A 12,895-nucleotide genomic window follows, 5' to 3' on the forward strand; every position below is an offset into this window, starting at 1 on the left:
ACTAACAGCAACAGGCGGACATTCATAGAGATCCACAGCCTCTCCTTCGATAAGACACGGACCGCATAGAAAACTATTTGTCCAACAAATCTTCTATTGTTGCGTGTGTATTTGTTGCAGCGGAACATTACTACTGAGCAGTTACCTAGCAACGTACGCATACAAACACACAGACTGATGGGAGACCTTTATGAAGCATGATGTTCAAATAGACTCAGATGCCATGATATATTCACATACCAAGTTTCATAAAAGGGGATACACAGACACACAGACAGGAAATAAATCCCAGAACTACTGGCTTTTTGGACTTCGTCCATCGTCCGGTATTCTAAAAATTAGTGAACACAATTTTTCGGATATTGAATCTGTTTCGGTCCTCACGTGAGTGGGAGAGACTTACTCTGTTGGATCCCTTAGAAAGAGTTAACCCCAGTCACTGGACGCATAAGCCTAAATAATGAAAGTATGTTAAAAATAAAAGGAGGTTTATGAAATCACTTTCCTGTCTGTACTTCTCTTTGTGTATCTGTGTACACTTTCGTTAAGAGATCACTTTTCTTTCTATGTGTGGAGTCCGGCATACCCTCCCCCCCTAATTTGTTCGCTTTCTATGCGGTCCGTGTCGTATCAGAGGAAGATAGGGGATTAGTTCTTCCCAGAACTTCTTGTAATATTATCCTCTTATCTAGGATAACAGCTTGTCACTTGTCACAAAAACCTAATCACATTTGTCCTGACAGTTTTCAATGTTCATACTGCAACCCATCCTGCTCTGTGCAGTAGACCCATGCAACACAGACGCACCCTACAGCTGCAAATGGAGGGCACAGAAGGCGATACCTTACCCTTATATCCAGGATCGATGGCCTGTAGCCGGAAAGGCGTGGGCCATCAAGGGTAGGAAGACGATGGATAGCAACATGACACTGCGGGAGAGCATCTCCCAGGGGTCTGTTGCATGTCCGCACGAATGATCCCAGAGGCAGTTCATAACAATTTAAGGTCTTGATATGATGTTACTGAAACGTAATAATAATATTGTAATAGACTCTAGTGTGCCCCAAATATGGGTTCACTATTTGCATTGTTACGAAATATAAGACTCAATAGGCTTATGTAGCGGTAACGGGGTAGGTTTGTATTTGGGTGGTGCTCTTTTCGAAATTCAGGCGAGACACCAGCAATCATGCTGGATGTTTATAGTGGGTTTCCTCAGTCCTTCAGATAATTGCTGGGATCGTGTCTCTATTAAGTCACAACAACTTCCTTCTAAATCTTTTCCAATTTTTTATTCACCAGTTATCATAACATTTGGCTGTGTAGCAGGAGGTGCTGATGGCTTTGCGAAAGAAACACAAAACCGAGGGACTAGATTTTTAGCCGAAATTGAAAATCATTCCAGCTTGATAATAGCGAATTTATGTAACATTAGTGTAGTGTTATGCAGGTTGTCTGTATTTCATTGTATGATTCACAAATCGCTACTCACCGCGGTCTAAGGCTGGCAGCGATTTTGAATGACTCGAATGTTCAACCCACAATTTCGAATCCTAATACACATTTGACGGACTACAACGGCCTGGCCATCCTATTAGCTAGAAATTTGGAGGGCGAATAGTTGAATGGATTGATTAGTTTATGGAGGTAAATTGTAGCACCTCGTATGATTTGTAAATACTGAACTCAAGAGTTGTGGAACTTAGAAAAACTTATTTTGCAGTCCTAAAATTGTAGCACCTCGTATGATTTGTAAATACTGAACTCAAGAGTTGTGGAACTTAGAAAAACTTATTTTGCAGTCCTAAAATTGTAGCACCTCGTATGATTTGTAAATACTGAACTCAAGAGTTGTGGAACTTAGAAAAACTTATTTTGCAGTCCTAAAATTGTAGCACCTCGTATGATTTGTAAATACTGAACTCAAGAGTTGTGGAACTTAGAAAAACTTATTTTGCAGTCCTAAAATTGTAGCACCTCGTATGATTTGTAAATACTGAACTCAAGAGTTGTGGAACTTAGAAAAACTTATTTTGCAGTCCTAAAATTGTAGCACCTCGTATGATTTGTAAATACTGAACTCAAGAGTTGTGGAACTTAGAAAAACTTATTTTGCAGTCCTAAAATTGTAGCACCTCGTATGATTTGTAAATACTGAACTCAAGAGTTGTGGAACTTAGAAAAACTTATTTTGCAGTCCTAAAATTGTAGCACCTCGTATGATTTGTAAATACTGAACTCAAGAGTTGTGGAACTTAGAAAAACTTATTTTGCAGTCCTAAAATTGTAGCACCTCGTATGATTTGTAAATACTGAACTCAAGAGTTGTGGAACTTAGAAAAACTTATTTTGCAGTCCNATTGTTGTATATGTTCATTCAAATAATAAGAGTAACAATAATAATAACAACAACAATTGTACCATATTATAAAAGACGATTGAGGAGAACTTTCCTGGCTCCGAATACGTCAGCATCCCTGCATATGACATTAACAGCTGCTGCACATCTAGCAGAGGGACAATTTTTACATGAGGAACAGACATTGAACAATTCAAAGTCTCTGATATACCGAACAGGAATTCGAAGACCAACAACCTCCAGAATTTCAAATCCAGGTAAATTTGAGTAAGAAAGAGTGCATCGAGGCGATGTCTCCTAGTACGTGAAGTATGCAATTTTAACTCCTCCAGAGCAAGAGAATAACTGTAATTGACTTTAGGATAGAAACGATTAAAACAAAGGGCCGCAAACCTCTGCTGGGTGCGTTCCAGCTGTTGGCATCAGCTGACGTGATTGAATTCCTGTCTACGGGCACAAGCATATTCAAACTTAGATCTAAGTAATGCAGTGTACAATCTGAACATACAGTCTACACATGAGAAATTGAAAGTAATGTTTCGAACTAGACCCAACAGTTTAACACAGCGAGAGAAAATATAATTGACGTGGTCATGGAAATAAAGTTTAGCATCAGTAAACACTCCCAAGTCTTTTATAGATTCGGTCCGGGCTATTGACGATAATAATAATAATAAAGGTAAATATTTCCCTCTGCTAAATTAGTTAAGCACTATGCTATGAAGACGTATGAGGGAGTGAAGTTATAACTCCTCCCTTCTTGACCTCGGCACTGAATGGAGGTGAACAATAATAATAATATACTTAAGCATTGAAGAACATCCGGTTTTATGTTTATCTTGAAAGTTTAGCCGATCTTTCTCCCAATTCTGAGTCCAGTCATCTGCACTAGTCACGACACTACATGCAGAACATAAAGATGTTCCCACGACCACTGAGCATTGACAGCCTGAGTATCTTATTTCCAAAGTATCAGCACAATGAGGTTAAGTGGCGTGCTGTCTCTCAATGGACCATCGTGCTGTGAATTATTAAGGCTTCCACTCCTGGTGCAAACAATTGCTAAACCCTCCACTCGTGACGTAGGAGCGGGTGTGTACATCATACAGTTCACTGACCAATGGAGAGGTATCGGTTACTGGAACCAGAAGTTTAACCTTAAGTAGCTGCTCAATTATGTACCATATTTTACATATCAGTTACTCTTAACTTAAACATTCCTCCCCGATGTATGGCAGTGTTTACAATTGAATACACGATGCACATGAGATGAATAAAACGTGCAGACTATGGGTTGAAACAATGCCCATTGTGCGGTAAGGTGAAGTATGATGCTGCCAGTCAACTGAAACACGGACTTGAGTGCCTTTCAAGTGCATGCGACTTAAATTCTGTTTTCGCTGTGATGAAATGAAGCTTGACATTGTAGACTTATTCTATAGAGCTGAGAGTGTTTTGCATTGTTGTTAATATCAGAGACTACATAGGGTCAGGGGACACGCTGTAGCGTAGTTGGTTGATCCGGAAGGTCGGTTTTTCTATTTCCGATGAGGTAATTGAAATTTTCAGATGACCTCATTTTTTCCAACAGCAATGTTGCCCTTGGTTGACTCAGTCTCTAACAGAAATGAGTACCAGAAATCTTCTTGGGGATAAAGAGAAGGCGACGCGTGAAGCTGACAATCTCACTACCATCTGTGATCCTATTGTCTATAAAATGTGGGAGCCTCGACGTCTCACAAATATATGGGCCTCCGCGGTCTGTTAAAGTGATAGCATTACTTTTTACATAGCGTCGAATTTATAGGACGATTGGTGAATAATAAATCGGGAAGGATTTGGAAGGGAGCTGTCGCAGCACAATTGAAATACTATCATGGTAGCTTTCTGAAGGTGATGAGGAAGATGAGAACTTCAATCAAGATAGCCGGTGGCCGGACCGTGATTCGAACAGAGCACCTCCAAAATAGAAGTCCGAGGGCTTTGCCGTTACACCAGCCCCTCTATACATTGCTACATTGTCAGATGAGAACGTAGAGAATGCTGATTATGTGCCTGACCGAGAAACCTGAGTCAAGGAAACTGAGAAGGTAGCGAAATGAACGCTCTTCTTATGTGTGTTAAGGAAGTCCCAGGAACGATTTGACGTTTTCAGAAATTGGTGGGAAATTTGAAGTTTCCGCTGCACTGAATATTCCTACTGTGGTCTTCTGGTTTATAGCAGAGTGCAGTCTGGTATAAATTTACGGATGTTTCGGAGGAAGACAGAGCCACCGTCATCTGCCTCAAGGTAGAAACAATATTTTCATCCCAAGCATTTGCAACAACTTGCCAAACTGTTCTGTGTCATGAATCAGGGGACTACAACATAAGTCTTTGGTATGAGTTTCCTAGTATAATATAATTTAATTCAAACAGTGACCATCACGATTTTGATGCTGTGCATGAAAAGAAGTTTAATGGTGCTTAAATAACATATAACTCCAAAGCAGAAACGCATCGGCTGAGCCATATGATGTATTCGATCATTTGAACACTGAGATCATGTGTTCGAATCCCATTAAAAGCATTGATGTGTCCAGGTTTCGTCTGTGTTTGTGTTGCCCTGTGAAGGTATAAGTATTGGTCGTGATATAGGTAAAATGTTAGTAGACAGCTTCTTACTGAGGCGGCTCGGCTTCAGACCCATGTTAGAGCATGTGGGATTTGTGGTGAGCAAAGTGACAATTCTGAGTAAGGAAGAAACAGAATATTTAATTCACAAGGACTGAAGAAATATATAGAGCATAAGGTACTTGCAATTTAGTATTCACGTGCAACTTAGTTCGTATCTCCATGCAAATCTACGAAAGTTAGTTGCTGTAGGAGTTGAAATCATCACAGCTGTGGTTATGAAGATATAACGCCGTGTTGCCCATAGAAAGTCAACTGAAATTTAGGAGGAAAAGTCGTCTCCATCTTCAAGGTCGAAGAATAAGCCATCTGTTTTCACGCTGGTATCCTGTCGACTTATTCTTCTATCCTGAAGATGGATGCGATATGGTCCTCCGAAACGTCAGTTGAATTTCAGAAGACTACATGGCTTTGTATTTCAGAAGTTAGTTACTGTTGAAACGATTCAACATTTAAAATAATTTAAATATAGTTTAAAGTGTTGTGTTGTGAGAATTAGTTTTTATTTTCTGTGTACTCTCTTTCTTGCAGCAATGTAGGAGTATGTGTAGCAGATGGTTAGCTGTGTCCTGATGGATAGTGTGTGGGTGTGTTGGTGTGTGCATGTGCGTGGAAGTACGAAATACACATCGCCGTAGAAAACAGCACTCAAGGAAGGCCACTACGTAAGTAACACATATTTTTAATTATTTTAAACTTATTTTTATGGTACTTTATATGTTAATCTGTTTTAACAGGAATCACATTTGTTTCTAAAGCAAAGAATTTTCCTACGCACAGCCCCCATGCGATTTGCAGTGCTACAACAGAGTAAAGCAAATCTCACAAATCATCATACATACCTGATGATGGACTCCTGTGGCCGAAACAAGACAGTGAATTTACATAGAAACACAAACTAAGTGGTATTTCGACTAACAATCTGCGAAGTTGCACGCAAAGACCGTTTTGCGTAAATAAATTTATTAACTAATCCAAGAGGATGCTCAAATACATTATTACGGCCTTTCTCTTTTAAATAAATGCTTAACTTACATGACTGTGTATGCGCTTTAGTTCAATTAAATACCAATTTTAATCGCATAGGTCAAACGAAATTATTATTTATTTATTATTCTTGGTTTGACAAAAACTGAGTCTGCTGGTAAAGCGGCCACAATTGGACCCATTATATCAGCCCCGGACGATAGGTGAGTGAATGGAGCTTTGGTCAAACTGTAATTGGCAGTGAAGCCCGAAGTGCTTGGAGAAGAACGTACACCAATGCAAGTTTCACCAACATAAATCCCTGAGGAACTACCCGGGAATTGATACTTGCCCTCCATGATAAGAAGCCGGAGGCTATAACAGTCTGAGCGATGGCTGTAATTGAAATTGTCAGATCGAAATCATTCCGAGAAATTATTATATGAAAAAATAGAACATTTAAACCTGAAATAATTTATTTTATTCTTATTTTTGTTTATGAACACCATTCGTGAGCCAGGATAGCTCAGTCGGTATAGCGACTAGCTACTGGCTGGGCGACCGATGGGTCGGAGTTCGAGTCTCGGTAGATCAAGAATTTTCTGTTCTCCACCTTGTCTAGGCCGGCTCTGGGGCCCATCCAGCTTCCTATCCAATGGGTACTGAGATCTATCTTCCCGGGGTTAAAGCGGCCGGGGAGTGAAGCTGACCACTCAGCTCCAACTAGTGTCGATGTCAAGATAATGTGGATCTATATATCCACTCCCCTAGACGCCTTCATGGTGTAGTGCTTAATTAGTTAAGTACAGGGACAGCTTTACCTTGCCTGTCCACTCCAGGTCAGTTATAACACATGGCTCAAGCGTCAATAGCAGCAGTGCCCTATGGTCCAATTCGTCAAAATATCTTCTGGGAAGAGTGAATGAAAGTGAATTGTCATGGGATGAATTTTTTCTGTAACCATTTTGTCTCTTAACACAGCTACAGAGCTCCCAATTGTTGACGTCAAACATACGGAGCCGAACTATACGGAAGGCGGCATATGCTACCGTGTTCAAAACGTTTGGGCTCTCTTAAGAAACTGGACAAGCTCAATAGGCAGGATATCAGGATTAATATCAACATACACGTACTGCTTATATTCTGAAAAAATATTTCCCTTTCCATTTAAGTGAGAAATCCTTTTCCATGCAGCAAAAAATGCTAGGTATTATCCTTGGAACACGATATTTGAAGCCACTTAAAGGCAATTTAAATGTCTGATGGAATCCGCATTGGTAGATTTTCTATCGTACACTAGCTAATGACTGAATCAATACTGATTAGGAGCAAGGATACAGCAATATTGACACGTATTCTGGGGTGTGTGTGACTTATAGACGGGTTTCGGATTGATGGCCGGATTGATTGCACACTTGCACAGCTTGTTACTGCACTTCACAAAACACTACAAGACACGCTATAATTTCTCATCTCTATCATCTTCTACTCTCGCCTCAAGATTGTCCCTCAAATCTCTATCTGCCGTCTGAGATCCTCGTTAAATAGCCTCGAGGCGGGCCCAACAGAAAACACCGCTTGCCAACAATTTCTCTATTGTTACAGAGGCGTGTTTACCTCATCGTTGCATAGAAACGGTAGTTATTCTATTGTTGCGTGCGTGTTTATTTCTGCGAGAACATATTTACCGAGACGTTGCCGAGCAATGAAAGTCTACTTTCAGACAACGTGTCACAATATACACGCCACGAACCAGCATTTCAGTGTTATAGTGTGCCAACAGAAAAAATCAAAACACTAGAGTGGTCAGCTCCAAGGTCTGGTCTATTTATCCGCATGTAAATATCTTCCTCTACCAAGCAGACAAGAGTATGGGTGGGTCTCAGGCCCGGTCTGGACGCTGTAGAATAGAGAAAAGTATCATGTTCCTGTCGGGGTAGAACCCCGGGTGTCCAGCCTGCAGCTCGTCTGTATACTGGCAGAGCTATTCGGGATCAACTTAAGTTGAAGTTTGTTTTCGAACAGCTGCTTAATTATTTATTTTCAACTTTTAAGTCCGCAACGGAACTTTTTTTATATAATTTGCGATAAGATTGAGAATTTGGCCTATGAAAACAGTTTTTTTAATGCTAGTGGGGTGGGACTAAGTCCGTTGTACTGAGGCCACTTCTGGCCTATTGTACCAGCTCCAGATGATAGGTGAGGTTGATTGTGAAGCAATTTGTGGAATGACGATTAGCAGGGAAACGGAAGTACTAAGAGAACACCTGCTCCAGGGCCACTTTGTCCACCACAATATATCTTGACCAGACCCGGGATCGAACCCGGGCCGCCACGGTGGGAAGCGAGCGACTAACCGCTTGAGCTATGGTGCGGCGTTGAAAACTCGTTAATTTATACTAACTGCGCTCCGGTGGCTCGCAATAGAACCTGTTGAAAGATGTATTCATATGTAAATACACATTACAATCGCATAATCTGTAATTAATTTAAAAGCACGGGAATTGTCAATGATAGGTTGTAAACTTTCCGATTCATGTATTGGAATATCATATCAAATTTTTTGCTTCATTTTCTGACATCGGAGTGATGTATTTGGTGTGTCAGCCTCTAAACTATATGTGTGTTCGCCAGAGAGCAAGAGAAGAAGAAGAATAACAAGAGAAGAATGGCAAGTGAAGAAGAGCGCCTTGCGAGACTGCGAATGACGTTGCATTCCTTAGCAACTCGAGTCCCAAAAATAATTCTGACACGAGTTGACTGGACATTTCCTGCTTTGAAGAATCAGGCTGTAAGTGTTATGTGTCCAATTATAAATTTATAGTAGAAACATTTTTTGTTGTCATGTTCTCCAATTATCTTCATCTAAACTTTATGTGCCAGGTAACTACATTATGTGCACTTATCTCCATTGCAGTTCACTCCGTGTGCGATGGATCTCTATAGCCGTCTCTTCCACGTAGCCTTACTGACTTTCTTGTTACCACCGAAATTTCAAAACACTTAGGCACAACAGACATTCGCTTCACTTTAAGACACTTCCCAAAATTTGTTCCGCTAATATCCAGTCTCTTATTACTCTCGCAGTTCTCTCTTAGTGTTCTACGAGGCCACGTTCCTTAAGGTTTCAGCACAAATATACGGTATGCATATGTTTCCCCCAGTTCCAAATTACAGGTGCAGACTTCTTCTCAAAGAAGCAACGCTTTTCAGATGCAACTAAATTGAAGAGAGAGGCGCACTTAATTTTTTAATTAATATCAATTAATAAAATCCAGACTAATAATTACAGGATAAAAATTTTTAAGTATCAAGAAAATCCCAGAATTCTGCAAATGTACAGGAATAAGTGATTATGCCTTTTGCTTTAATTCCGTCTATATGCAACTTCGGTTTTTACACTTTATCTTATCGGTCTAACCGACCATCTTCACATGTAAATGTTGTTCTCATTATGGAATTTGCTGCTCACTGTAATGCTTTTTTGTTTCTCTTAAGTGTTTCCCTCGGATTACTTCCAGTTATGTGGTTTAGATATATGCTTTCACTTCGGTTTCCTTGACCTCATCATGTCTGCCTTCTCTGTAATATACGAGTATGAAGTGATATCATACAGTTTTATTTTGATTTACGACACCGATTTACACCGACACACATAATTCAATATTCAAAGCATTACAGGAAACGAACACCAGAAAGCAGCACACAACAAACAATACATCTTAGGAAGCAACAGCCCCCACGTCAGGAAAACACTTACATCCTAAGGATCATGATGGTGGACGACCATAAGCAAGAACAGCCAAAAGAGTCACAGGCAACAAATCAAACCATACCACAAATAATACCATATATACGTTAACTGAATATACATATAAAATTCAAGAAAAAGCTCTAACACAACACATCACATATTACAAATGAAGCAAAAGACGTATAGCTTAAGGGCACCAAAATGAAAACAGAAAATTAACCAAAGTAACTGGAAGTAAACTAAGGCAACGGCATAAGAGACAAAAAGGTTTTACAGTGAGCAGCAGATTCCTTGTAGATGTGAAGATGGCCGAAACTTGTAGTGTTTGTAATTGTAACCGAAGTTGCAAATAGACGGCATTAAAGGAAAAAGCAGAGTCAGACCTGTGCAGTGCAACAGGATCCTGCAATGTAACTTTATGTACAGAAATATCATTTACACACGCTTGAACGTGCTCTGTGCCAGTAAGAATTTCATGAAATTTTCCGGTCAAACATTTAGACATACTAGGCAAAGGATGACTCTTCACTCGTCATTAATTCTAGTCTATGGTAGGACCAGTTTAACTGATTGGGTTAACCAATGCGTAGCATGGCATGAGACGCACGCAACATTTCCACTGAAACTGGCAGACAAATGCTAGTATTTGCTTAGAGAAATTTATGTTTTGATTAGTAAATTTGAGGATCAAGCTGGGACACTATGTCATCTTGATTTCTCCTTATGTAACAGGATTTGTAAAGGTGTCAGGAGTATTAGTGGAAAATGTCTCGGATCCCAACTTCACTGCGTGTTCTGAGAGCATTTCTGTTTTTTTTTTCAGAGTGTTAAATTAAATTCAGCAGACATTGAAGCAATACACGTCAATAAGGATTTTAATGTCAAGGAACTTCTTCTTCGTGAATTGTTAAACACAGAAGAAGACTTCAATTCTTGCAGGATATGTAAGAAGTCATTGTCTCGTGAGACTAACTTGCTGGGACATTCAAGTGGAAGTAGCAGAGAAACAACATCTCTTTGTGAAATGTGTGTCACATCATTAACTCCTAAGCATAGTGCAGTACGACGATCAAGTGGTCTCGAAGAGCCTTTTTCTTGCAAAGACTGCAAGAAGTTAAACAGTCACGCTAATTTGTACAACCATACCAAAGTGCATACTGCAGAACGGCCATTTTCTTGCGAAGTGTGTACGAAAATGTTCGCACGCCGCTCTAACCTAAACAGACATTTAAGAATTCACAATGGAGAACGGCCTTTTTCGTGCAAAGTGTGTAAGAAAGCTTTTGCACAGAGCTCTAACCTAAACAGGCATCTCAGGGCACACACTGGAGAGCGACCGTTCTCGTGCCATGTGTGTAAGAAACGGTTCTCTCAGCTCTATAACCTAAACACACATCTCAGAATACACAGTGGAGAAAGACCCTTTTATTGCGAAGTGTGTGAGAAAACATTCACTTATAGCTCTATCCTGAAGAAACATCTGAGGGTGCACAATGGAGAACGCCCTTTTTCGTGCAAAGTGTGCAAGAAAACTTTCGCAGAGAGTTCTACCTTAAACAGGCATCTCAGAGCGCACAGTGGAGAGCGACCGTTCTCGTGCGATGTGTGCAAGAATCTGTTCACTCAGCTCCATCACCTAAAAATACATCTCAGGATACACAGTGGAGAAAGACCCTTTTCTTGCGAATTGTGTAAGAAAACTTTCGCTAATAGAGATGTCCTGAAGAAACATCTGAGAGTGCACAGTGGAGAACGGCATTTTACGTGTAAATTGTGCAAGAAAATGTTCACTCGCCGCTTCCTTCTGAATCAGCATCTCAAATCACACATTTCAGAACAAGCATGTTCGTGAGATATGGAAGGGAATGATCACTTGTGGCGGAAAACTAACAATAATCGCCTGCAATGACATTAGGGATAACCTTTTCGTTTAATGTGAGCAAGAAAATATCCATTCATCGCGAGAGTGCGAGTCTATAGAGACATTTTTTATTTTGCATTTCTATGAAAATATTTATTGCATCAACTGAATTATTGGTTTAAAAAATATATATTCCTTCAAGAATTTATCTGGTTACAGAACATGAACTTTTTACTGTGTGATATGTTTAGGGGCCAGATTTCAACATTGGACCTTCATAATTTCCTTGATTAAACTCGTTTTAGGAACATACGCTCATTCTTTCGTATTATTATAAGTTGTATTACCCTCTTTTAAGTTTTGTTTCATGGTGTTACAGGAATATTACACAACAATCTCTTCTGTTCATTATATGAAAATGAGTTCAGTAATTGCTATCACATTTAAATGTTTTTTGTTGACTTCATTGATTTTTCACAATTAACTTGCCATCATTGCGTGTATTAACTCAGTATTTTTATTGGAAGCCTGATTAGTATATTAGGTTCATAAAATAGAAGGTCTGAATAGTATAGTAACCGTCAGATTCAGTTTTCTTGTGTGATTTTTCTGGTCCGTATCGAAATGTTGTCAGATGTTTATATGTTTAATTTAACTGACGTTTATTTAATGTGACTGGTTTTATTATTCCAGTGTAACGAATTTTAACATCTCCTTTGTGTCCTATCATACTCTGTTTTGCATCCTAACTGCTATTACTTTTAAATGATAAATTAATTACTAGTCCGCATCAGATTTTCCCCGTTAGTAGCTATGTGCATGTCCACAGTTGTTTCCTTCCCTTGCGTTTATATTTCCATGGCTCGCCATAGGAAAGTCCCTGGGCTGCGATTTCACTGACGTCACATTTCTAAGTCTAAGCACAGGAGAAATATGTAGCTTAAGATCCCATAGGTGGACTCAGACCAGATCGAGGCGCTTGCAAGTGTGTTGATGTTTATCCAGTTTGTCCAAAACGTTTTCACGTTGGTTCATCGCTCGCGGATTTCTTATACCCTGAAGATGGAGGTGATACGTTGGGTAACAAAAGATCTACATGGCGCCATATCTCAGAAGATGGCATTCTTCAAATTAGAGCTTATTTAATTTCCGGTCTCTGACGAGGAAGCATCAACTTGTTTAATTATGTAAGTTGTGTATGGTATGTTCAATTCTGCGCTTAAATCTGTGAAGATACCACTTCTTTCTCTCTGGAACTCCGTTCCCGATCATCCCGTTACAT

General features: G+C 39.7%; 1 protein-coding gene across 1 annotated transcript in view; it reads left to right on the forward strand.

Annotated features, from left to right (window-relative positions):
* LOC117282755 (gastrula zinc finger protein XlCGF52.1-like) overlaps positions 1 to 11,604 on the forward strand; it is a 267,852-nt gene extending 256,248 nt beyond the window's left edge. Inside the window, exons 3-5 of the mRNA XM_033753657.1 lie at positions 5,564 to 5,697; positions 8,633 to 8,789; positions 10,576 to 11,604. Of these exons, the coding sequence (XP_033609548.1) occupies positions 5,636 to 5,697; positions 8,633 to 8,789; positions 10,576 to 11,604 (1,248 nt within the window). The 5' untranslated portion in view covers positions 5,564 to 5,635. The remainder of the gene's footprint in view (positions 1 to 5,563; positions 5,698 to 8,632; positions 8,790 to 10,575) is intronic.
* The last annotated feature ends 1,291 nt before the right edge of the window (positions 11,605 to 12,895 follow it).

The sequence above is a fragment of the Cryptotermes secundus genome, unplaced genomic scaffold (genome assembly GCF_002891405.2).
Source record: "Cryptotermes secundus unplaced genomic scaffold, Csec_1.0 scaffold165, whole genome shotgun sequence".
NCBI lineage: Eukaryota > Metazoa > Arthropoda > Insecta > Blattodea > Kalotermitidae > Cryptotermes > Cryptotermes secundus.